A 24,691-nucleotide genomic window follows, 5' to 3' on the forward strand; every position below is an offset into this window, starting at 1 on the left:
CTGCACTCTGTTCTAGCAGGAATTATTTTCTACCATCTTCATCAATGGAAGACAGGTCTTGGCTCAGAGTGTAAAAGGAAAGGACTGGACAGGTGGGCCCTTCCAGCTTCCTCATCCTTCCCTGTACTCTGTACCTATCAGTGATGTCAGAGCTGGGAATAATCCAGCCCACCAGACGGTTGGTTGCAGGATTAGGAGGATGGTTGTTCAAGAAAAGTCTACCTGTGGGTTTAAAGGTCAATGAAAAAGCCACAAGCCTGGGAGGGAGTTTTTCTTACAACAGTTCTGAAATCTTCTTTCTTGAAGATTATTTACTTTTGTTTCCCCTTTAAAATGTCTAGAGTAGAACCTATAAGGTATTCTTATTGTATGGAGCTGTGGGCATGGAATAATGCTGATTTCCATACAGTTTCATTCAGTACCTTCTCTGGGATTTGAGGCCTCCTCAAGTGGGAAGGGATTATCTTGGATTGATTTTTGAACATCAAACCATCTTGCTGAAAATTGTGACTCTGGCTGCATGGGGTGGAGAGAAACGACAGGCCCAAGTTCACAATTCAGGTATAAATTTGTATTGATCAGACAGACATAAAGGAAGATGGGCCCCGCTAGCAGCATCCAGGATTTCTTCTGGCCTCCTTAGACAGGAAGGACTTCGTTCGTTCGTTCGTTCGTTCGTTCGTTCGTTCATTCATTCATTCATTCATTCATACTATTTATTTATTTAAAACATTTATTAGTCCCTTTTCTTCCTTATGGACCTCGAAGCAGCTTGCTAAATGGATGAAGCACAACAAAAATGCATTAAAATATAAAAATCAAAAATTAAAATTAAAAGGAAGTGTGCAGACTTGTGAATCTGACCTTGTTGCAGAGTAAGAGTGTTAAGCTGATTGGGGTGCTGGACTCAACCTTACCATCTTCTGGAGCTGATGTTGATTATTCCAGTTGTAGATTAAAATTCTAAGGGATCTTCTAGAAAGTAATTTCTCTGTATAATAAATGTGGTGGTGTTACCCTTCTGTTGCAGGCGATCCCACAACCTTTACTCTAGGTAATGCTCCAGGTGGAGAGAGACTCCATTTTCCTGGTATCCAAAGAGCAATTTATTGCTGTGGGGAGATAATAATTCCTCCTTCCTTTTGAAACAGAAGATCTTCCATCCCTTTTGAGTCTTCTAATTATCTGCATTATCTTTTCTTCCTTAATTAACTTGTCCAGTTGGCACATGTTCTGCTGCTATTCTAGGTTTGGTCACTTGTTCATTTTACATATAAGAGTAAGGCATATGATGGTCAGTGTAAGAGCAGATACCTGCTCGTTCCATGACTCCATGCTTCCCAAACGTCAGGAAATGCTATTCCTAAATACCATTTTCTCTCTGAGAGATACTATCCTACATCTGTCTGCATAATTACCACCACACACACAAACACACAAATGATCCATTATTTGGAATTATAAAGGCACTATTTGTCTTTGACCATACCCTTCAACTCTCAGGCTGTCTCTTCCCTAAGGGCATGTCCCTGACCTTCTCAACATCGATTTCAAAACAATCTTTTTATGGTGAGCGTGTTGAAATCAATGAAGAGGAAGAGTTGGATTTATATCCCCCCTTTCTCTCCTGTAAGGAGACTAAAGGGGGCTTACAGGCTCCTTTCCCTTCCCCCCTCACAACAAACTCCCTGTGATGTGGGTGGGGCTGAGAGAGCTCCAAAAAGCTGTGACTAGCCAAGGTAGCCCAGCTGGCATGTGATGGAGTGCACAGGCTAATCTGAATTCCCCAGATAAGCCTCCACAGCAGAGCGGGGAATCAAACTCAGTTCCTCCAGATTAGAGTACACCTGTTCTTAACCACTATGCCACTGCTGTTCCAGTTTATGCCTCCCACAATGTGATCATGTTTGGTTGCTCCAAAGTTGCTTTCCCAACCTAAGAAGGCCATGCCTTACCATAAGCATCAGAAGATTTTATTTCTCAAAAAGAGGCAACTCTGAACCCAGAGCCCAGCAGATCTCACAGTTGGGTGTACAGGAGTAGATGTTTGTTTAACTTTTATTCTCCTTCACACGATTTTACCTTTCTCGTTTGTGAGTCTTTCTGGTTTCCTGCATCTTCTGTTCCTGTTACACTAATTGGAGGAACAAGGGGAGGGTAAAAACTTTATGAAAGTCAAGATGAACTACACATTGGCTTTATTCAGATTCAGTCAGCATTGCCTGTGGTTGGAAAGCTTTGTGGGCTGGTGAAGGGTATAACTGATGGATAAGAAGGAGCAGGAAATAGCAGCACAGAGGATACAGGGATGCTCGACAGAAGACTCTGCAGTGGGTAACATTAACAGGCAAGGCATAGAACTGAATAGTCTGTGCTATAATAGCAGAGGAGTCTTGGGGTCTGCATGACATAGAATAGATCAGGGGTCTGCAACCTACAGTTCTCCAGATGTTCATGGACTACAATTCCCATCAGCCCCTGGTGGAAATTGTAGTCCATGAACATCTGGAGAGCTGCAGGTTTCAGACCCCTGGAATAGATAAAGGGGGATAAAGGAGCCAGCCAGTTAGCATCACTTCAAGGGGGAGTAGCACAGTAGTGGCAGAGGCAATGGATTTTTTTAGCAGAACGAAGGAAGGAAAAGGCAAAAGAAGTTTGTCTCATCAGAGCATAGACTATGGGTGTCCAACTCTGGCCCTCCAGATGTTTGTGGACTACGATTACAGGGGCTGATGGGAATTGTAATCCATGCACATCTGGAGGGCCAGAGTTGGACAACATTGGTATAGACAAATGTTTGCCAGATAACTGCAGCTGGGTCATAAAGGAGCAGCAACAGATCCCTGATTGCAAAAGTTCGCTCATCCTTCTGTCTTCCTCTCCCCGTCTTTTTGGAGACTTCACGTCTGGTCTTCCCTCTGTCCATTTCCTTTGTTTCTCCTCTCTTCTACCATGTCGCACATTCTCCCCCACCCTTCCCCCATGACATTTCTGTTTCAAAACGTTTATTTGCGTGCTGTGATATTTATCCTTTTTATTTTATTTTACTTTTTAATTCAGCATCCGACCTACCCTCCGTACGCCACGAGGCAGTGCAAGCGTGGCTGGAAACAGTCCCAGGAGGTAGTTTTGGTGACATTCCGCTTTACAACTCACAAGTAACCCTGCCCGCCACTGCTGGCACTGCCACCTTGTTCGCATTTTAGCATCCCGACTGCTGGCCCCCATTTTAACAATCAAACTGTGCCTTTGTTGCTGTTGCATGCGGGGCCGGGGGGATGGGGGGGTTTAGGTGGTGAGGGTAACAGGCTGCATGTCTCACTGAGACGGTCCATTCTTGCATGATCTGGATTTCTGTCTTAACCGGGTGCAAAGGAAAAGGATGTCCTGTAAACAGTGAAGAGAACATAGAGCAGAAAGCTTAGGCTTTTAGGACCTCTTTAAGTATGCCAGGCTCTGTGTTGCCCTACCACACACACAAAAGCTGTGTAGATGTCATGTTTCAAAGGCTCCTGTACTGTTCAGTATTATAAACAACCAAATAAAAGGCAGATTAGTGTTATCCCCATATTACAGTTAGGGGTGAGGTTGAGACATAGCAGCTTGTCTAGTTCAGGGGTCGGCAACCTGTGGCTCTCCAGATGTTCGTGGACTACAATTCCCATCAGCCCCTGCCAGCATGGCCAATTGGCTGGTGGGAATTGTAGTCCATGAACATCTGGACTGGCGGGAATTGAAGTCCATGAACATCTGGAGAGCCACAGGTTGCCGACCCCTGGTCTAGTTCAAACTTGAAAGGAGGACTTCCTGGTTCACAACTGCCACACTTCATTACATCAGGTCTTATCTTGCGTGCACTATCCGTGGACAAGCATCAGCGGGTGGTCCAAGCGACTGGGTGAAGCCACTTAAAAATATTGCAATGGCTGGCACTCGTTTGCACACGGGAACCGGTATATTTGAATTGCCTGAGAGTTCTGAGGTCCTTTTGAATAATCTCTTGACCCAAGGGGAAGGGAAGTCCCGGATCTTAAGAAATCAGTACTGCAAAAGGCAATGCTCCTCTCTCTGACCAAGTGAGTTACCGCTTGGCATCAAAACGAAGAAGAAGAATACCATATTGAGAGTAAGTGTGCTTCCCACCCAAGTCTTCCGTGGGTTTTGAAGTTCATGAGAGCGAATTGCGCAGTCTAAGCTACATCCATGACCTGTCACTGCTTAGTACTCCGCTCTCCATGCAAAAACCTCATGCCTTTCATTGAAAGAACAAGAAACTTTCCCACTGTCTTATCTGGACAGAGGCCCACACTAGTTTGGTCACAGGCCCATCAGTCTTCCCTATCCGTAGCTACCTTTAATATTAAAGCCTGCTGTTCATGAATTTGTGCTGTTGTACCTAGTCATCAAAGGTACCTAACTAATTTCTTCTGTTAACTTCATAGGCCGGAAACCTGGCTACTGTACGCTGGCTCCATGCTTTCCTCACTTTCCGTTAAATTTGTGGGGATTTTACATATTCATGGCTGCCATCATACCCATTTGATGAGGAATTAAGCAGAAAAGAATAGGAACCACCCCTTTGACCTTGGGAAGAAAATGCTCAAAGGCAGGGAAAGGCAAAGCTAAAACGCACCAAGATTTTGGGTGTCACGATGCATACTCGAGTCAGAAGGACACTCCAGGCAGAGGTGGCTAAAGGGAACAAAAAGCGATCTGAAGCATATTGTGGCCCTAAAATGTGAGGCCCCTTCCGCACACACAAAATAATGTGTTTTCAAACCACTTTCAAAACTGTTTGCAAGTGGATTTTTTTCATTCCGCACAGCTTCAAAGAGCACTGAAAGCAGTTTGAAAGTGCATTATTCTGCATGTGCAAATGAGCCTGAGAGAGATTAAAGCTGTCGCCTGTCTTTGGCAAGCTGTCTCCTAAATAGACAGAGGGACAATTCCTTGTAAAGGAATATGTCATGGGGAAAAATGCTTGGCTAGTAAATCATCAACTGCATTGAAAATATATTTCATTCTCTAATCTTATTGGTTAACTGAGCCCCGCCGTCCGGTGCCTCACAGAATCCTCCCTTTTATTTATTCTGTAGCAAGAAAACAGGGCCCTTGAAAGCTACGAAAGGAATGTAGTTTGCCCAGTAGAATAGCGTGGGACTTGGCATTTAGCTACGGACGAGTTTTGCATGAATTGTAGTTAGTGCCTCGCTAAACCTTATTGCTTCTGACAGCTGAGCTTTTGAGGCGGCTGCATCTCGCCTCCTCCAGCGGTGACTGGTGACCTACCAGGACAAAACGTGGAGTCCCTGTGGCTTCTGATTCTAGTTGTGCCTAGCTCACAAGTTTCTGTGCGGCAGCTTTTATTGCTTACACTTCATCCTTAACTGCATAATGTGTGTAAATGCATCATTGTACAATATGTGTGAGTAAATGCAGGGTTATTTTTGTTCTCCACCCCCCGCCCCTCCAAATCCTGAATATATGGCCCCTTCCGCACACGCAAAATAATGCGTTTTCAAACCACTTTCACAACTGTTTGCAAGTGGATTTTGCTATTCCGCACAGCTTCAAAGAGCACTGAAAGCACTTTAAAAGTGCATTATTCTGCATGTGCGGAATGAGCCTCTGTTTGCACCAATGTGTTACTAAGCTGTATCTCGTTTAACCCATCCCTGAATGTGGGTGTCTTAACCTTTTCAGTATGTTTACAGGGTATTGCTGGGAAATTGCCTAGCAGGAAAAAGTAAACTTTCCCTGTTTCAGAGGACCCTTCAAAATGTTGCAGTGCTTAGCACTTGATGCCCATTTCTTTACCTGAAGTGCTACAAGTTCATTCCTATTTAATACTTACGTGCTTATATTGGACAGCTGCTGGAGCAGGCAAAGCCTGAAAGCCGTTGGCCACAACATCTGCTTTTGAAATGACAAAGCTGTTCTACAGGATCAGACTGATTCAGTATAACTTTTTTTTATTTATTAAAATATTCATATCCTGCCTTTCTTCTAGGCTCAAGATGACTTACGTTGCAACAGGTTTTTAATTCGATGTTGAAGGCAACAGAACACTAGTGTGCCATTTAAAAGGGCCCCACTTCACAGACCAAAAAAAATATGTTTTTCACTAATTTGAGTCAGGATCTGATATTGTTTTCTAGCTTCTTAAACTGCCAGTTTGAATCTCAGTAGATTTTACCACTTATTGTTTTAGTACATTTTAATGTCTCCCTTCTTCCAAGGGACTCCGGTGGCCTATGTGGTCTCCCCCCCACCTCCTTCCATTTTATCCTTGTATAGGTTATTTGGGCTAAGAGAGAATGATTGGCCCAAGGTCACCCACCAAGCAGGAATTTGAATCTGGGTCTCCCTGGTCCTTCTCCTGCTGCATCCCTGACTGGAGTGAGTGGGGAGTTTGTGGGGGGGCTGGGTCACACATTGGGCCACAGAACACTATCATGCTATGAGTCCAGCATTCTCCCAGGTATGCTAGCTTGCTACATGCAGTGATCTTTTTATGTGGAAGAAGCATTCAAATAGTACAACCTTTCCCTCCGGTCTAATCTGGTACAGTCCGGCAATGCAAAGTGACTTTGCTGTTTCTATGGCCTGGCTTTCATTTCATAAAGAGGTCTGATAAGATAGAAAGAATTTCCCACTAGATTACAATTTTGTTTGAGAGTTTGAATTATCTGTTCTTTCCACACACACGACCTTTATTTTGAAACCTGTGCACTGTATCTTTTCCAGCCCTGTGTGAAGAGAACGATGATGATGAAGCGGGCACCGAGCACGCCGTAGCCATTGAGGATGGGGACACGGGGGCGGAGCTGGACGATGGTACGGAACAGCGGATTCCCTGGAGGGGGGAGCTGTCTAATGCTGTTGCAGCAAAGTCAGTGTCCTCTGTCTTGTCTTCCATACTTTTATCTCGTCCTTTCTCAGGGGAGAACACACTGGTCTTCCCTCCTCCACTTTATCCTCACAACAACCTGTGAGGTAGGTTAGGTTAAGAGATAAACTGACCTGAGATGAACCAGTGAACTTCACACTGAGTGGGAGCTGAACTGATTCTCCCAGCTCCTAATCCAGGCTTTGGTTTTAGGGTTTGTTTGTTTGTTTGTTTGTTTGTTTGTTTGTTTGTTTGTTTGTTTGTTTGTTTGTTTGTTTGTTTGTTTGCAATGGGAAATAAATCAAAACAACAGAGCTTAACATATCTTGCTGTTTTAGCCATGGGGATCTGGGGAGGGGAAAACAACAGTACAGTTTATTATAATTGTGTAAGTCTTTGTAGGATGTCACTATAGGCTTGCACCTGAAAACCATTCTTTCTTTCTTTTTTTCCCTTCATTGCACAAATCACTGGGAATTAGATGACATCCCATCTGATGCAGAAGCCGAGTGCCGCCTGCATCGTGGAGAGGCGGAAGAACCGGAGCTGAACGTTTCTGACATTGTGGAGGCTGAGGCTGCTGGTCCTTGCGTTGCAACAGAAGGTAAGGAAATAGGAACAGTTCAGCAGTGGAATCGGCTGCCTGGGGAAGTGGTGAGTTCCCCCTCCCTGGCAGTCTTCAAGTGGCAGCTGGACAAAGACTTGTCAAGGAAGCTCTAGACTGATCCTGTATTGAACAAGGGGTTGGACCAGATGGCCCCTTCAGCTCTATAATTCCATGAATATCATCATCATGGCCAGACTTGGTCAATACAGCTCTTCTCGCAGAAGGTTGGAGGCCTGCAGCCCCAAACAGTTTTGATCAGTCTGTGCTTTTAGGCTCCTCTTAATTTGCAACAAACTCCAGTTTGCTTCTGGGGAAGATGATGTCGTGGAGGGGTGCACATGGGGAAAGTCACGTCAAGTCGTGGAGTGTGTAAGATCTGCCCAAACGTATGATGCTCAGTGCTCCCTTAGGATTTCAGCATCTTTACTTCCAGATTTGCCAACAGCCACAAATGAGGAGAAAGAACTGAAACACCGCTGGAGTTTCTCCTCTTTTGGTTAGTGTAATCTGAATGGCAGCTGACCTTGCTTGTGCTCACAGTTTGGGATCTTCAGTGTCTGGAATCCCTGTATAGCAACTGTTTTCTCTGGCACGTTGCCTTTGCTTCTGTTTTGGGAGGACGCCATAGATTGTAGCAGCCGTGGCTTGGCAATTCCTATTGTCGGGGGGGGGGGGGGGGGCTGACTCTCGCTGCAGCTTCTTTAGTGTTCGAGCTTGCTGAAATCTTCCCTGCTTGCTGAGGAGTCACAAGGGGAAGGGAGAAAAGCCCCAAAGAGCTGCAGTGAAGGGAAATGGGGTGCAGTTGCTTCCTTCTATTCCGGTGGAGGTTCTTCTCGTGGAAGAATGCAAATGGATGATTTCACCCGATTTCCCTTCCTCGCTACATCCCATGGCTCTCTCCTTCCCTCCCTCTCTTTCTCAAATGGTACCGCCACTCTTAGCAAAAGCTGTGAGCTAACCACACTGAACTGCTAAGCAGAATTTTTTTCTTTTAATTTATTTTGTGTAATTTATTTGATCGTATATATATTCCTTAGATCCTTCTAGTGTCTCTTAAATTCAAGTAGACCCAGGATAAATTTCACTACTGGAACTGCGATAGCTGGATGACAGCCACCCAAAACGTTTAGTTTATTACCTACAGGCATGTCTATATCAGAAATCAATGGATTAATGAACTGTGTTCTTAATCGCTTATATTTTCTACAACAAAATAAGACATGCTTCGTAGTTTCAATAGAACCAGTTCCACATCCACATAGATGCTTGAAGAAGGGCTTTTTAGAATAGCGCATGGCTTTTTAACAGTGGAGTTTTTATCCGCAGGGCCTTTTTTGTGGTGGCAGAGTAGATCTACAGGCTGGGATGGTTTTTGCCCATGGCTGTCTTGTGCTGTCATATCCAAGCACATGTGTTTCAAATGGCTTTAAAGTGGTAATGGTCTTGTTGTGTTCTTCAGATCCTTGCAAACCTTGCCTACCGATCCCATCAGCATGCGAAAAGGACGTTCCACTTTCTCCAGTTCTTAACCACGAGGAAGAATCAAAAGAGGCGAGATATGTTTTTTTCTTTATAGAAAGCAATATGTTTGATCAAACTGAGCCTTGTTAAGAGGGCGTTTCTTGCCAGCCCTTGACACCAAACAAACGAAAAGGGTAGGCGGATCATAACCATCTTGTTTTGAGAAAGGTCAGACTGTCTTGCTTTTTTTTTTTAATAATTTTTGTTGATTTTAGAACAACTACAACAAAACTATCGTGGCAAAGTAGACTTTAGTGAACCAGTCACTCTATACTACTTTGACAACATAGGCTAAAACTATAAATAACTAGGGTGCTGTGTGGTTTCTGGGCTGTATGGCTGTGTTCTAGCAGCATTCTCTCCTGACATTTCGCCTGTATCTGTGGCTGGCATCTTCAGAGGATCTGATAGTAGGAAAGGAAAGTAAGTGGAGTATATATACCTGTGAGTAACAATGAAGATAGTAAAGTCAATAGGTGAGGGCATCTGAATAGAAGTAGCCTGGCATGTGAGTAACTTTCCTTTCCTACTATCAGATCCTCTGAAGATGCCAGTCACAGATGCAGGCGAAACATCAGGAGAGAATGCTGCTAGAGCACGGCCATACAGTCCCCCAGTGATTCCGGTCATGAAAGCCTTTGACAATACATATAAAAACTAATTTGACTTCCTGCCCAAATCCCACTGTCAAAATTATCCCTTGTGTAGTAAATATTTCATTAATGTCAAAACCAGAAAGCTTTAAAAGCTTTAAAAATTTCCTTCAGTTTCTGGGCATTGTTTATAATGCAGCTGCAGAGAAGCTCCATAAAATGTCATGAGGAAATCCAAATGGTTATTCAGATGTTGTTGATAACTTGTAAACTCAGTTCATGTTCCACTGACGTGAAACTTCAGCACAGTCTTGAGGGAAGTATGCCAAAATACTGTTCCAGATGTAAATAGAGCGGAGGAAAGACACATTATGACTGATTGGAACAAAACGAAAAGAAATCGGATGTTGTTATTCAAGCCTCTGGGCCTTGGCATTCAGTTTCACAAATAAAACAACACAGGTGGCAAAAAAGCACTGGATTTTGAGATTTCATTAGTTAGTTATTCTGTATTTTCATTATAATCAATAAATTTAAAAAAAGGAAACTCTGCTGAGTCACAGCCCTTGTTCCTTATTCCTACAAGAAAGAAACTACAGCTCATTTTCCCACAATCTCAGTAAATAAATTGCTATGATGCCTTCGGTGTAGTTAGTGGCCAACCAGTTCCTCTGGAGGTCTGACAGCAGGGCATAGTGGCTGAAGCCTTCGCCAGATGTTGCCCCCTGGCACTCCTATTCAATGGTTTACTGCCTCTGAATGTGAAAGTTCTCTTTAGTCACCCCTGTTAGTAGCACTGGTGGAGCTATGCTCCATAAACTTGTGTAATCCCCTATTAAAGCTGTCCATGAATACATTCTCTGGCAGCAAATTAATCACTTATGTAAAGAAGTCTTTCACTTTGTCCATCCTGAATCTATTGCTCATCGACTTCACTGCATGTCCTGGAGTTCTAGTATTTTGGGAGAGGGAGAAAAAGTTCTCTTGGTTAACTCTCTCCTTCCCATTCGTAATTTTATATACATCCATTATGTCCCTTCTTAGTTTTCCGTGTTTTGAACTAAAAAGTCTCCGACTCTTCAGCCTTTCCTCGTAGGGAGGATGCTCCCTAATCACCTTGCTTGCCCTGTTTTGTGTTTTTTCTATCTCTGCAATATCCTTCTTAAGATACAGTAACCAGAACTGCAAACAGTATTCCAAAAGAGGCCATGCCATAGATTTATACAAGGGCCTTTACTATTGACTTTTATTTTCAGTTCCTTTTCTAATAATCACCAACATAGAGTTTGCCTTTTCATTACTGCAACACACTGCATTGACACTTTCTTTTTTTCTTTTTTTGCGATTTTAAATTTACTTTATTATATTACAGTTGTATATATACTCATTTACATTCAAAATAAATCGTAACCAGTTTACAAACTCATAAAACATTAATTTTCCGTTTTCCATCTTAACATAGATTTAAAGACCTTCCGCGTTTACATACCAACTTCTTCACAACATTTGTTGCTTTATTCTATTAATTATAATTATTTTATACCTCTATTATTTCTTATTCTTCTTAAATTATATCCAAGATCACATATTTTTGTTTTGACTTGTCTTCAATATATTTAATCCATAATAACCATAAATTCTTGAATTTTCCATTATTCTCCAATTTTTCATATCCTGAAAATCTTGCTATCTTGACTAAATCCATAACGTTATGTCTCCACTCTTTCTTTATCTTTATCTTTATTAACCTTTAATAGGCATAAAATGTCTCCACTCTATTATCGAAGGAATTGTCTATTGACGCCAATATCTGGCTAACATAATCCTAGCCGCCGTTGATAAATATTGAAATAATGTTTTATTTTCATTCATTTATTTACACTTTCATTTATTGACACTTTCATTGAGCCGTCTACTACGACCTCAAGATCTTTTTTCCCTCTCAGTCTCAGGAAGTTTAGACCCCAGTAGCCTATACTTGAAGTTGGGATATTTTTTTTTTGTTCCAGTGGGTATCACCTTATACTTACCAGTGTTAGAACTTCATCTACCACACTGTTGCCCATTCACCCAATTTGTGGAGATCCTCCTGGAGCTCTTCACAGTCATCCTTGGTTTTCACCATGCTGAATAATTTTCTGAAATCCACCTGTCTTGAATCAGTCAGGAAGAGATTCCCACAATGCAGTGCACAACTAGTTGAGTCACTCGTTTTTAATGATGCATCATCTTTCTATTGAGGATGGATTTGGGGATCTTTCTTAGAATCATAAGAACATAAGAACTAGCCTGCTGGATCAGACTAGAGTCCATCTAGTCCAGCACTCTGCTACTCGCAGTGGCCCACCAGGTGCCTTTGGGAGCTCACGTGCAGGAGGTGAAAGCAAGAGCCTTCCGCTGCTGCTGCTCCCAAGCGCCTGGTCTGCTACGACATTTGCAACCTCAGATCAAGGAGGATCAAGATTGGTAGCCGTAGATTGACTTCTCCTCCATTAATTCTCGTCCAAAGCCCTTTTTAAAGCTATATCCAGGTTAGTGGCCATCACCACCTCCTGTGGCAGCATATTCCAAACACCAATCACACGTTGCGTGAAGAAGTGTTTCCTTTTATTAGTCCTAATTCTTCCCCCCAGCATTTTCAATGGATGCCCCCCTGGTTCTAGTATTGTGAGAAAGAGAGAAAATTTTCTCTCTGTCAACATTTTCTATCCCATGCATAATTTTATAGACTTCAATCTTATCCCCCCCCCTCAGACGCCTCCTCTCCAAACTAAAGAGTCCCAAACGCTGTAGCCTCTCCTCATAGGGAAGGTGCTCCAATCCTTCAATCATCCTTGTTGCCCTTCTCTGCACTTTTTCTATCTCTTCAGTATCCTTTTTGAGATGTGGCGACCAGAACTGAACACAGTACTCCAAGTGCGGTCGCACCACGGCTTTATATAAGGGCATGACAATCTTTGCAGTTTTATTCTCAATTCCTTTCCTAATCATCCCCAGCATAGAGTTTGCCTTTTTCACAGCTGCCATGCATTGAGTTGACATTCCCATGGAACTATCATCTAAGACGCCCAAATCCCTTTCCTGGTCTGTGACTGATAGCACTGACCCTTGTAGCGTGTATGTGAAGTTTGGATTTTTTGCCCCTATGTGCATCACTTTGCATTTAGCTACATTGAACTGCATTCTAGGCATCTTCCTAGGCATCTTCCTTAGAATGAATCATTGTTTTGTTTATTGATAATTATTTCAAAAGTGTTGGACCTGGTCTCGTCTGAGCGCCCGTATTATGGAGCATTCCATGTCTCTTGGATGTTTACATGGCAGCTATAACAATTGTTACTCAGAACTGGCTGCTTGGTGAATTCATCAGCCACCGAGTGAGAATCCCTAACAGAGGCAGACAGCTGCCTGTTGTTATTTCTTTCCTGCTTGATGCTTGGTGAGTTGTTCCATGGACATGATCTCATCCACTCATACATTTCAACAGGATTTAACTTTCCTTTAGAGAGATCACTGGGGCAGCTCAGTTTCACTGCCACTCTCCATAACATCACTTCCATTATTTGTTGGTTTCATGTCATACTGGTGATTACAACATCCCTTTCTCTGTGTGAGGCTTGTCACATTAATAAGAATTTTAGCAATAGTGTATAATAATCCAAATAAAAAGTCTACTTATAAACTCTGTTGATTGGTAGTGCAGATCAAATCAAAACCAAGGCTAAAATGTATGTGTATGGTTGTGAGTTCCCCTTTCCTCCAGTTTTTAAATCAATAAAACATGCATGTATTCTCTCACGCAATTCCTAGGGATAATCACCCAATTACAATTTTGAGATTGCCGTCCTTGCCTAATATTGCACTGATGTCAGCATCCATTCATGGTTTTGAATTTTATGTAACAGTGAATCTTTAGAAATGGAATTTTTTTCAGGTGACATTTTCCCTTCACTGAATTTTTTTCTGTGGACAATTTTTTCCACCTGTCATCTGTGTATGTGAGGCTGTTATATAGAACTGATAAGCTCTGGAAGTAAGATTGCAGGGTCTGTGTGCCAGGCTGACGTCTTAAAAAACCAGTGTAGGAAAATAGCGTATCAGGACTGATCCCAAATGGATCATTAAGGACTGAAAAGGGCCATCTGGAGAATCCTTTCTTGTTTCAGAAGCTTATTTATCCACACAGCTTGCAAAAAAGTACTTTATGTACTTAAGTTATTTCTATACTGTCTGTCAGCTATAGACACACAAGTAGCATTCGGCAAGTAGATGAATGAGCCACAGATCTATTCAGTAGTCATTATCTCTAATGCCTTGTTAATGGTTTGAGGGTTATATACGTCCTCTTTTCTGGACTATCATATACAGAGAGCAGGTGGGATATTTTCTGGAACAGTGGCTTTCAAAAGTGTTCCAGGAAACCTTGGAAGCGAATCAGGGTGGATATATCAAGAGAACACTACTAATGGCCAGCTCCAGCTTCCTGGAACCAGTCAGTCAATCCCTTTGTTATCCCAGTCTTCTTCCAAAACTTCAGGGCAGTATACACAATTGTCCCTTTCATTTTAGCATTAAAACAACCCTATGAGATCACATTGAGTCTGTGCTTTATATCTGAGTGGGCATTTGACCTAAAATCTCCCCTGTCTGCACCACACTGAAAGACATGCACTTTGCCCCTGGTAACAGTCCCACTTCTGAACAGGGCAACTTGGGGGCTAGTAGCTCAGGAGAACTGAGGATGCAACCTAGGACATTTCCCAGAATCCTCTATAATCGTGGTGGTGAACATATGGCACTCCAGATGTTCACGGACTACAATGGCACTCCAGATGTTCATGGACTACAATTCCCATCAGTCCCAATTGGCCATGCTGGCAGGGACTGATGGGAACTGTAGTCTATGAACTTCTGGAGTGCCATAGGTTCACCACCACTGCTCTATAATGTGCTGGGGTTCTATGGCAGAGGGGGAGGTGATGTTCTGTGGGCGATCCTGTGGCCAGGGCTCCTTGATCGTGTGAAGTTCGACATCTCCAGAACCTGCTGTGCTCCATTGGTGATATCCTGTGTTTGTTTCTGTAGGACTCAAAGGAAGCTTTTGCAACAATCCCCTGCAAAGCGAGGAGTCCAGAAGCCCGGTTTTTCCCCGATCCATTCCTCCCTGACCCATTCCCTTCAGAAGAGAAGACACAAGAAGCCATCCCTGATGATCAAAAAATCAAAAGCCCCACCGTACCTCTCTCTCCAGTACGGTCCCAGCCAATTGCACTTCCTGAAACCATCGCGCCAATATCACCTGCGGCATCACAACCAGCATCTCCCACGTTGCCTACACCTCCATCTGCTGCCGCCCTGCCTATATGTTCACAGCCTTTACCCTCTACAGAAGCATCCATTCTGTCTCCAGGGGAGCCACCAGTGTGTTTTCAGCCAGTCCCAGCCTTAACCTCTACTCCTTTGGCCAAACTCGCCCTCAAAAGTCAAGATGGTGAGATGGAAAAACTGGGAAGCCCTACCTCAGCCGAAGAAGCCTTGAAACGTAACAACCTGGTGGAGGAGTTTTGGATGAAGAGTGCTGAAATTCGGAGGAGTCTGGGCCTCACCCCTGTGAGCAGAAGCAGGGGAGCAGAGCAGAGTTTTACCATCTCGCCCCTTGCGTCTAGTCCCCTCAAATCATATACTCCCGATGGTGTTCCAGAAGATAAGGGAACCCACCTTGTAAAACCACAGCCAGCTCCAAGAAAACCAGTCACGCCCAAATTGGAGGAACAGTTTTCACTACTGACACCAAAGTCCCCGTCCGAGAGAGAGCTGAAAAATTCAAGTGACGTCAAAAGAGACCTCTCCAGTAGCTCTGGACTTGGTCTTCAGGGTAGCTCATCCAACATGAGGACTTTGGCCAGCCAGAGCTTCAACACTTCTGACTCCACCATGCTCACTCCTCCATCCAGTCCCCCTCCTCCTCCGCCTCAAAATGAAGAACCAGCCACACTGCGAAGAAAGAGGCACCAAGCCATTTGGCAGAACGAGGCAGAACCTAAACCAGCTCCTGTGCAAAAGCCTCTTCCTCCACCAGCCCGTGAACAGAAACGGCTGGCCAAAGAACCATCCCAGCCCTCTAGAGAGGAGGTGCGGAAATCGTTTGTGGAGAGCGTGGATGAGATCCCGTTTGCTGACGATGTCGAGGACACTTATGACGAGAGGACCGAAGATACGAGCCTTCACGAAAAGTACTACACTCCCCCTACCAGCAGGTCGAGACCAGAGAAGCCTCTTCACCTACATTTGGTCAAAGAGAACGGTGGGCCTCCATCAATGGAAGGGGGAAGCCAGCAAAAGAGAGACCTGCTGCACGTCTCCATGGAAGCGAAGGAACTAGCTGAGGAAAGAATGAGAGCTAGGGAGAAATCTGTGAAGAGCCAAGCTTTGCGTGATGCCATGGCTAAGCAGCTGTGCAGGATGAAAGATCTGGAGGTGGCCCACGCTGCCGGGGCAGCCAAATTGCACAAAGCTTCGACTGCGCCCTCCAAGACCAAGGAGCTGTTTTTCGAATCCCCGAGACATTCGAAACTGAGTGAAGGTCCCACACTGAAGCACGAAGCCAGCAATGAAAAGTTCTTCTCGCCCTTTTCGGACACCAGCCGGCGTGATGCCTCCGTCACTTCCTCAGAAGGTTCCGGAGGGAAGAGTAAGAAAAGGACGTCGCTCTTCTCGCCTCGTAAGAACAAGAAGGAGAAGAAGTCCAAGAACGACAGCAGACTCTCTGACAAATCCAGCAGTGTGGCTGAAGAAGCCACCAAGCCGAAATCGCTGTGGAAATCTGTGTTCTCTGGTTATAAGAAGGACAAGAAGAAAAGAGTAGATGACAAGTCTTGCCCCAGTACCCCTTCCAGTGGGGCCACTGTAGATTCTGGGAAACATAAGGCATCTCCAGTGGTTAGAGTGGCAGGTATGGTACCTCTTCTGCATTCTGTAGGAAATATGCTTCATCTGGGGAGTTCTCTAGGTTTCTACCATACATAGAATGTGTACAAGTATTAGGAGATGCCCCTTAGCTCCCTAGCAAGGGTTCTGATAGCACCTAGCAGTAACTCTCTTTGGCTTCCTTTAGTAACCAAGGTTGGCAGCCACTGTTGGACCACAATGGGAGTTTTCTGTGCTCACTGTGCTAAGGATATGTTACAGTCCTTCGTTAAAATGGGAGAAAGACAGAATCTGCGGAGGGTGATTTTTTTTTCTGACGTGGGCAGTTGGTGAGAGAAGGTATAAACCAGGGGTCTTCAAACTATGGCCTCCCAGATGTTCATGAACTACAATTCCCATCAGCCCTGCCACTTGGCCATGCTGGCAGGGGCTGATGGGAATTGTAGTCCATAAACATCTGGAGGGCCATAGTTTGAAGACCCCTGGTATAAACAAAGGAAACAAGGAAAGAGGTGCCTAAAAAGAGAAACCCAAGAGAAGACCGAGGAAAAAGAATAGTTTCCACTGCCACAGAAGTGTCACTAAGGTAAAAGATAAAGGTGCAAGCACCCAGGGGGTGACATCACATCACAGCATTTACTAGGCAGACTGTGGCCCCTTCCGCACACGCGGAATAATGCACCTTCAGAGCACTTTCAGTGCACTTTGCAGCTGTGCGGAATAGCAAAATCCACTTGCAAGCAATTGTGAAAGTGGATGGAAAGTGCATTATTCTGCATGTGCGGAAGTTTACAGGGTGGTTTGTCATTGCCTTCTTCAGTCGTCCACACTTTACCCCCTGCAGTCTGGGCGCACATTCATTTCACCAACCTCGGAAGGATGGGAAGCTGAGTCAGCCTCGAGCCAGCTACCAGAAACCAACTTCCGTCAGGATCAAACTCTGGGTGTGGTCAGAGCTTGGACTGCAGTGCGGCAGCTGACCCCTCTGTCCCGTGGGGCTATTAATAATGTTGATTTCATATGAATTTTGTATCCAGCCCCAACCCTATGTGAAGTGATGTGTGCAAATTAGTATTTCCTGCAAGGACTTGTGAAGGGTGGGGTAAAACCCCTAATAGCAGAGCAGCGCCACTCTCAGGAACTCAGTAGGAACTCATACGCACACAGCTACTCGGCTTCACAGAAGCGGTCCTACTTTTATTGTTCACAAATATTGGTTGCACAGACAAAGTGCTTCGCCAGGCAGTACGAAGACAAATGCCTCCACAGACTTCAGTACCTGCAGCCGTATATCTATTGGGCTAGTCACAGCTTCTCGGAGCTCTCTCAGCCCCACCTACCTCACAGGGTGTTTGTTGTGAGGGGGGAAGGGCAAGGAGATTGTAAGCTCCTTTGAGTCTCCTACAGGAGAGAAAGGGGGATATAAATCCAAACTCCTCCTCCTCCTCCTCCTCCTCCTCCTCCTCCTCCTCCTCCTCCTCCTCCTCCTTCTTCTTCTTCTTCTTCTTCTTCTTCTTCTTCTTCTTCTTCTTCTTCTTCTTGTATATCAACCCATCACAGTCTTTTCCCAATTACAGCCAGAAAGAGGCTGCACTCACATGATAAACTGTCCAGTAAATTTTGATGATCCAGCATCTGTTTAACAGTGCTGTGACATTTTTGTCTAGGTTAAGTGATCTGATTTAAGTTTATAAAAGTAACCAAAAATAGAAATATATATTTGGGGTACTAGGCAGCTCCTTTGATTTCCGGGGGAGAGGCAATAACATGAACAACAGCTCTCTGGTCCAAAGCATTATGCACACATGTGGAATGAGCAAAGTTCCCAGCATCAGTCACCGTTCCCTGGCAAATCAGGGTCGGCTTTTTCATACTGCCAGAAATGGTCTACAAAAGTGTGGCCCTGCTTTTTGGAGCATATATCTGGGCGTGGACTGTTGCTCCCAAAGCTGTCCGTTTTCCCTGCTACGCTTAGCTCCGAGAAAGGGATTTTTGGAGTCAGCCATCAAAGACTTGAGCTGTGACTCATCTTGACACATCCCCAACTCTTGAGTCAAGCGAATCCTCCCAGAGGAGAACTGTGCAATGTCTCTCCCATGCAGTCAGCTTTGTGTCAGACGTGACAGGTTGGGATCGGCAAAATTGGTTCCCATCCCTTTCTACCTCAAGACACGTGCTTTCAATTTGCTCAACAGACCAATAGCCTGATGGGTCTTGTGCTTTTATTTTTCAACTAGTTATGGAACTGAATGAGAGCTTTTCAAATAGCCGTTGGGCTATCACAGGAAAACGGTTAAAAATGGGGTGGGTGAAAGAGAGCACCTCCCTGAAGCAACAATAATGTTGGTTCCTGTGGGGACTCAGCAAAGTAGTGGCCAATTTTTGTGGCCGGTCACAGTTCTTTCAGAACTCTCTCAGACCCACCCACCACACAAGCTGTTAGTTGAGGGGAGGGGAAGGAGTTTGTAAACCCCTATAGGAGAGAAAGGCAGGATATAAATCCAAACTATTACTACTTCTTCAACCTTTGTTCTTCTATCGCAGGGGTCGGCAACTTTACCACCCAAAGAGCTATTTGGATCCATTTTCCATGGCCCCGAAGATCTACCGAGCCGGAGAGGCGGCTCCGCACAGAGCCGTCTCTGGTTCGGTCCCTCCACTCACCTTTCCTTCCAGCGCTGGGAGGCGGAGGCGCCAGGCAGGGAAACCCCCAGCCGCCTGTTCCATGGGGCAGAGAAGGGATGGCGGCTGCGGGAATGGCAGAGGGGAAATGGTGGCTGCTCTGGAGGGACACACCCATGCTACCCTCCGACCTTCAGGGGTCAGAGGGCAGCGTGGGCATGTCCCTCCAGCCCTCCAGAGCAGCACTGGAAGGAGAGGTGAGTGGAGGGGATGCGAAAAGCGGCGCCCTCACACACGGAGCCGCCATTGGTTTGGCCCCTCCACTCACCTTTCCTTCCAGTGCTGCTCTGAAGGGCTGGAGGGACATGCCCACACTAGCCTCCAACCTCCAGGCCACGTGGAGCCACAGTATAAGGCTGAAAGAGCCGCATGCGGCTCTGGAGCCGTGGGCTGCAGACCCCTGCTCTATCGGTTAACATTAGGGGGAAAAACTTTTGATACTGATAATAATCTTGATGCACCAACTAGCCCACCTGTTTAATTATTTTAATAACTTTTGATTTTCCTTATTAATTATAGATATTTTAACCTGTCCTTGTTTTGATCATGTTGTTAAGGGCTACGTTCTCAGCAGTAAAGTTATTAATTCACCTGTTTTGGCTCTTGCAAATTGAAAGAAGTTGTGTTCCTCATCCCTAGAAAGAAGAGCACGTGCCCTTTTGAAGGATTCACCTAAAAAGCAAAAAGTTGACCAAGTATCAGGGCACTTGCCTGGCAGAAAAGGCTTCCTGTGCTTCAGTTGCCGTGCAAGCAGAGGGCAGCACGGTTCCGTTCCAGACAAGCAAATGCCCCAGGCAACGGAATGTGAGACTACCGGGAAGCACTTCTTCTACCTTTGCCATCTGATTCGTGTCTCCTTATCTTAACAGATTTGCAGCTGCGTCGGCACTTAAGCTTCTCAGAGGATTCTGATCTCTCCAACGATGATGTCCTGGAACGCTCTTCACAGAAATCCAAGCGAGAGGTAAGGTTAAACTAGGCGTGAATATGAGCTCGTGCAGGAAAGTGCTCAATTCGTAGCAGATAATGAGGTGGCCAATTTTGATGTCTGATTACCGATTTGCTTTTGGTGCTGGTGAACAAGAAAACCTGGAAGTCAGCAGCGCAAGAGGTGAATTCCTGCTGAGATGTGATCTCTTACTGCAGAAGCGCATGAAACCATGCCGTGCTGTTGTTTGTTATAGGAACAGCCCAGATTGACAGGTCTTGGGTGGAATATGACTATCTCCAGGGTTGCCCTTTTAGATCGGAGAGATTGTTTGTTTATATTGTGGTTTAATGCTTGTAAGCATCTTTGAGCTACATTACTGAAAAGCTCAGTCAAAATATTTTAATTAATTCTTCACCAACGCCTACACTTGAATGGATTCAAGGTTAACTTTTTCATATTTGTACCTGCATGCACACACTTTTTAACCGCTTCGCGACAATGGTCCATGAGTGCGCAAAAACCAGTGTGTTGCCCAGGAATGCAGGTGCTTTTAAAGAACTATCCTGTGGGATCTGAAACCTGGATGCCCTTTTTAAGAGGGCGCCCAACTCTGAGCTTTAGTAGTCCAGCAACGTATTTCACCGTGTTGAGGAAATTTTAGAAATGTTGTCTGCTGCAGGCTGACGCTTGGAATATAATTTGGGAAGTCTTCCTTGTGAGTAGGTCCCTTTGCATAGCAAGTGGCACATGGCAACTTTTCCTGCTGGTTGGCCTACTTATGAGTGTGGGCTCTACATGGCCGCTTCTCGTAGGAATAGCAGAAGTGAGTTGAAACATTTTTGAAGAGGACAATGATCCAGCAAAGGAACTGGAATGTCTCATGCTCGCCCCCTGAGTTTTTATTTCTGCTTTGCATATCTGCAGGTGCATTGTTCTTTTTTTAAACGCTGACTTAAAAAAAAACTTTTTAACATGCCGCTTCTCACACTCTCGCCTTCAGGTTGTTCATGGCAGGTCCCGTGTTGCATCTGCGATGCAGAGGCAGGAGGAGGTACTTGGGGACACTGGAAAGGATTCCTGGGCAGGGCCAGTAGTGAGGAGATGATGGGTTCTTGATCAGTCATTCTGTCGCAGTCTTGGTCACGTTTCTATTCGAGAGCCATTCTGGAGCTTCCCTAAATGTCCACATGGCCACTCAGCACAAACCACTTCACCCAGGTTGAGTAAGACCAGCTCTGCGAACCGTGTGCTGAAACGACAGGATCGTTTCCTCTCCAAAGAGTTTACGCACGGTGGGGGTTCTGCCACAGTTCATTCAGCACAGCAAAGATGTGTCCGGTTTCACCTTGAGTGATTTGTCCAAGTCTGTGTGTTTGTTTTATTACACTCATATCCCGCCAATCTCCCGTAGGACTCAGGGCGGCTTACAAATAAAACCGTATAAAACCGCACAAGTCCATAAAGAATATAACAATATATACATTTAAACATTATAAGCATTAAAAACAGATTTATTCATTTATTCATTAAACTTATAAACCACCTTCCCCCAAAGGGCTCAGGCGGTGAACAACAGAGTAAAACCATAAAAAATCTAAAATACATAACAATAAAAACCAATAAAACCATACTCAGAATAAATTAGTTTAAAAGGAGCAATATTGTAACAGGTGGCAACAAACCCCCACCCTCCTCCGTGCCCACGAGAGGCCTAGACGGAATGGGGCTGATGACAATCCACCCGACTGGCGTGCGCGCCGTATCCAGACGAGGACCAGAAATGATTTTGGAAAATGGGATGCCCGGCTGGCTCGGCAGAAAAGCCCTGGGGGAACAGCCCTGTTTTGCAGGCCCTGCGGAACTGAATTAAACTCCGCAGGGCCCAGATGTCAGCAGGGAGTGTTCCAGCAGGACGGAGCTGATGAAGTTCAGAGCTGTTAGGAAGTGGGGTCCCCTTCGCCCCTCCCCCTCCCCACACACACACTTTCCTCTGGAGTCGTGGTGCTTCCTTGTGTGACCAAGGCTTTCCTTGACTCTGTTATCTTTCCCAAAACTGCTTTGCTGTGATATTTTGGGAAAGATCATGGGGGAACCCACTGGCAGGCATGTAAGAAAGTCTCGATTTTCTCAATCCAACCCACACAGTGGCCATTTTCCCTGCTCCAGTCCCCATGGAAGTCATCCTTCCCCCAGTGTGCCTCAGGGATTTTCTGGCATATTCCTATAATGATATATTAGTACATCAATTACTGGTTTAAAAAAAAACACCTCAGAAAACTCCACTTTTCTCCTCACAGTGGGAGGGTGGCTACCAAGGGGGAAGGCTGCCATCTTGAAAACCCACTTGCTGCCCCAGCCGCACGGCCCCAGGGCCCAGCCTCCATGCAGGCCAACTTTTGCCCTCCCCAGGCCCTGCCGGCCTGCATGGAAGCCGGGGTGCGGAGCGGGGCTCGGCTTGCATGGGGGGGGGGCTCGGGGGCAGGGGGGGGCAAAAGCCAGCCTGCATGGAGGCCAGGGACAAAGCTCGCCTGGAGAAGGGGTTGTCTCCGGGCGCCATTTTCCCCTGATACGCCTCTGTGATAAACGCTTACTGAATTGTATTGGTGGTAATTGTAACAATAGCAGGGAGAAAGCAGAGGGGTGGTGGGGCTGCTGTGGGCCGTGATATGGCCCTCTCCTAATTCAAAAGAGCCCTATCTGATACTTCTGCCCTGCTCCAAGTATCTGTGCCAGCAAGTCGTGGGAACAGGAATGGCAGATTGGCTCGATGGTCTAATTTTATTGCTAATCTTGAGTCAAGAGAGCGGAATCCTGGGCACATTTCCAAGTGGGTTGTTTTATTTTCTTCTCTCTGTCACATGACTGGTCTTGAACCCATCAGACCCTGCATTGCAGCTGACAGTTGTCTCGTTGCGATACCCTTAACCCTCTTGCCCCACTTAACATGACTTGAAGGGATGGTTGTGATTAGCTCATTAGTTTTGTCTGACTCATTGTGCTAGAAGCCGCTTCGAAACAAATGCTTTTGAAATTCCTTGTGGGTTTTGCGGGTTCCTGAGATCCCGTGGCTGTGTTTGTACCGTTGTGGTAGTGACTCCCCTTTGAGGCACTGATTAGCAAACTCCTCAAAAGTCATGTTTCCTTCCGTGGTGACTTGCAGAAAACGTTGTTGTTTTGCTTTCAGGCAAACTGAATGTACGCATTGTGGCCCTAGGCTGTCTGCACGCTTTGTGATTCCATAAGCCAGGCCATGAGTTTGCAGAATTTGGTGTTGGACCTAAAATTCAACATACTTAAAATCACTTTTTGTTAAAGTCTGGTTTGTCCCCTTTAAGATTTCACAGATGCAGAATAGACTATCCAATGGCTAGGAGCCAGGCTTCAGGGTTAAGAAGCAAATGCAAGGATAGATGTCCACATACATTTTTTATCAGGAGAAGAAATACTTCAGCAGTGGCCATTCCCAACTTGAAGAAAAATACTGTGACTTTGTTTACAAAAGCATAGTATGGAGGAAGGTGGACCTCTGGTTGAAGTGTCTCCCAGTTTACTTGGGAGGGTTGGTTTTGGCTTTCAACTCTTTGCTCAAATCAAAATCTGGCCCCAAGTAGCTCCCTAGGCAAAATTAGTCTAGCATTGTCCTACACAACTTGTGTGATCCCATGCAGAACAAATCCTATCACTGGCATGACTTTTTTTGCAGTCCCTGACTGAGAGTGCCAAATTGGCTGGAGTGTGGGAGGGATACAACACTTGCCCAGAGTTTGGCTTAATGGGTTCAGGTTGTGCAGAACTGATCCAGTTATTACTGAACTTGCCAGATCTCAGAATATGCTGCCCAGTTGAAGCCTCCCACATAAGCAGTGGACTCTAATCTGGTGGGCTTGTTTCGCACCCCTCCACATGAAGCCTGCTGGATGACCTTGGGTCAGTCACAACAGTTCTTTCAGAACTCTCTCAGCCACACCTACCTCACAAGGTGCCTGTTGTGGGAAGGAGTAGGGAAGCTCTTGTAAGCTGCTTTGGGACACCTTAAGAGCAGAGAGAAAGGGGGAATGGATCCAAACTCTCCTTCTCCAAATAGGGAGGCTTCCCCAAATGGTAACTGCCAAGTGGAATCTTATGGAGACCAGCATCCTTATTTTAGCAGTCAGGTTCCATTATGCATTTTTAGACTCTGCAGGATCCACCCCCCCCCCCCCCCCCAGACAGTTTCATGTTGCATTTCAAGCGTCCTTTGTGTTATTACTGTGCATTTTATGTTTCAATGTGTTAACTGATTTTTGCTCCATTTTATGTGTGTTGTGTCTTTTTTTTCTGCCTTTGCTATCCCACCCCTTTCCTCCTCCCCCCTTTAAAGTTGATTTACGTACCACACGCCCTGGCATTCAAGAGGTCATACGCGTCAAAGGTAGTGTCTCCATTCTCATTGATGGGCCATGGTTGCATGTCTCCCTGTTACTAACCTGCCGGAACCATCAGCTGCTTCCCCACCTCCCTTCCTTCACGTGTACTAACATCCCCTGACTGTGCATGGATGA

General features: G+C 45.2%; 1 protein-coding gene across 1 annotated transcript in view; it reads left to right on the forward strand.

The window, feature by feature from the left end:
- The window catches only part of MICAL3 (microtubule associated monooxygenase, calponin and LIM domain containing 3), a 220,536-nt gene that overhangs the window by 168,583 nt on the left and 27,262 nt on the right, over positions 1–24,691 (forward strand). The window contains 7 exon segments of the mRNA XM_048502423.1: positions 3,061–3,123; positions 6,748–6,837; positions 7,371–7,493; positions 8,956–9,047; positions 14,696–16,562; positions 20,089–20,183; positions 24,511–24,561. Of these exon segments, the coding sequence (XP_048358380.1) occupies positions 3,061–3,123; positions 6,748–6,837; positions 7,371–7,493; positions 8,956–9,047; positions 14,696–16,562; positions 20,089–20,183; positions 24,511–24,561 (2,381 nt within the window).

The sequence above is a fragment of the Sphaerodactylus townsendi genome, linkage group LG06 (genome assembly GCF_021028975.2).
Source record: "Sphaerodactylus townsendi isolate TG3544 linkage group LG06, MPM_Stown_v2.3, whole genome shotgun sequence".
Taxonomy (NCBI): Eukaryota; Metazoa; Chordata; class Lepidosauria; order Squamata; family Sphaerodactylidae; genus Sphaerodactylus; species Sphaerodactylus townsendi.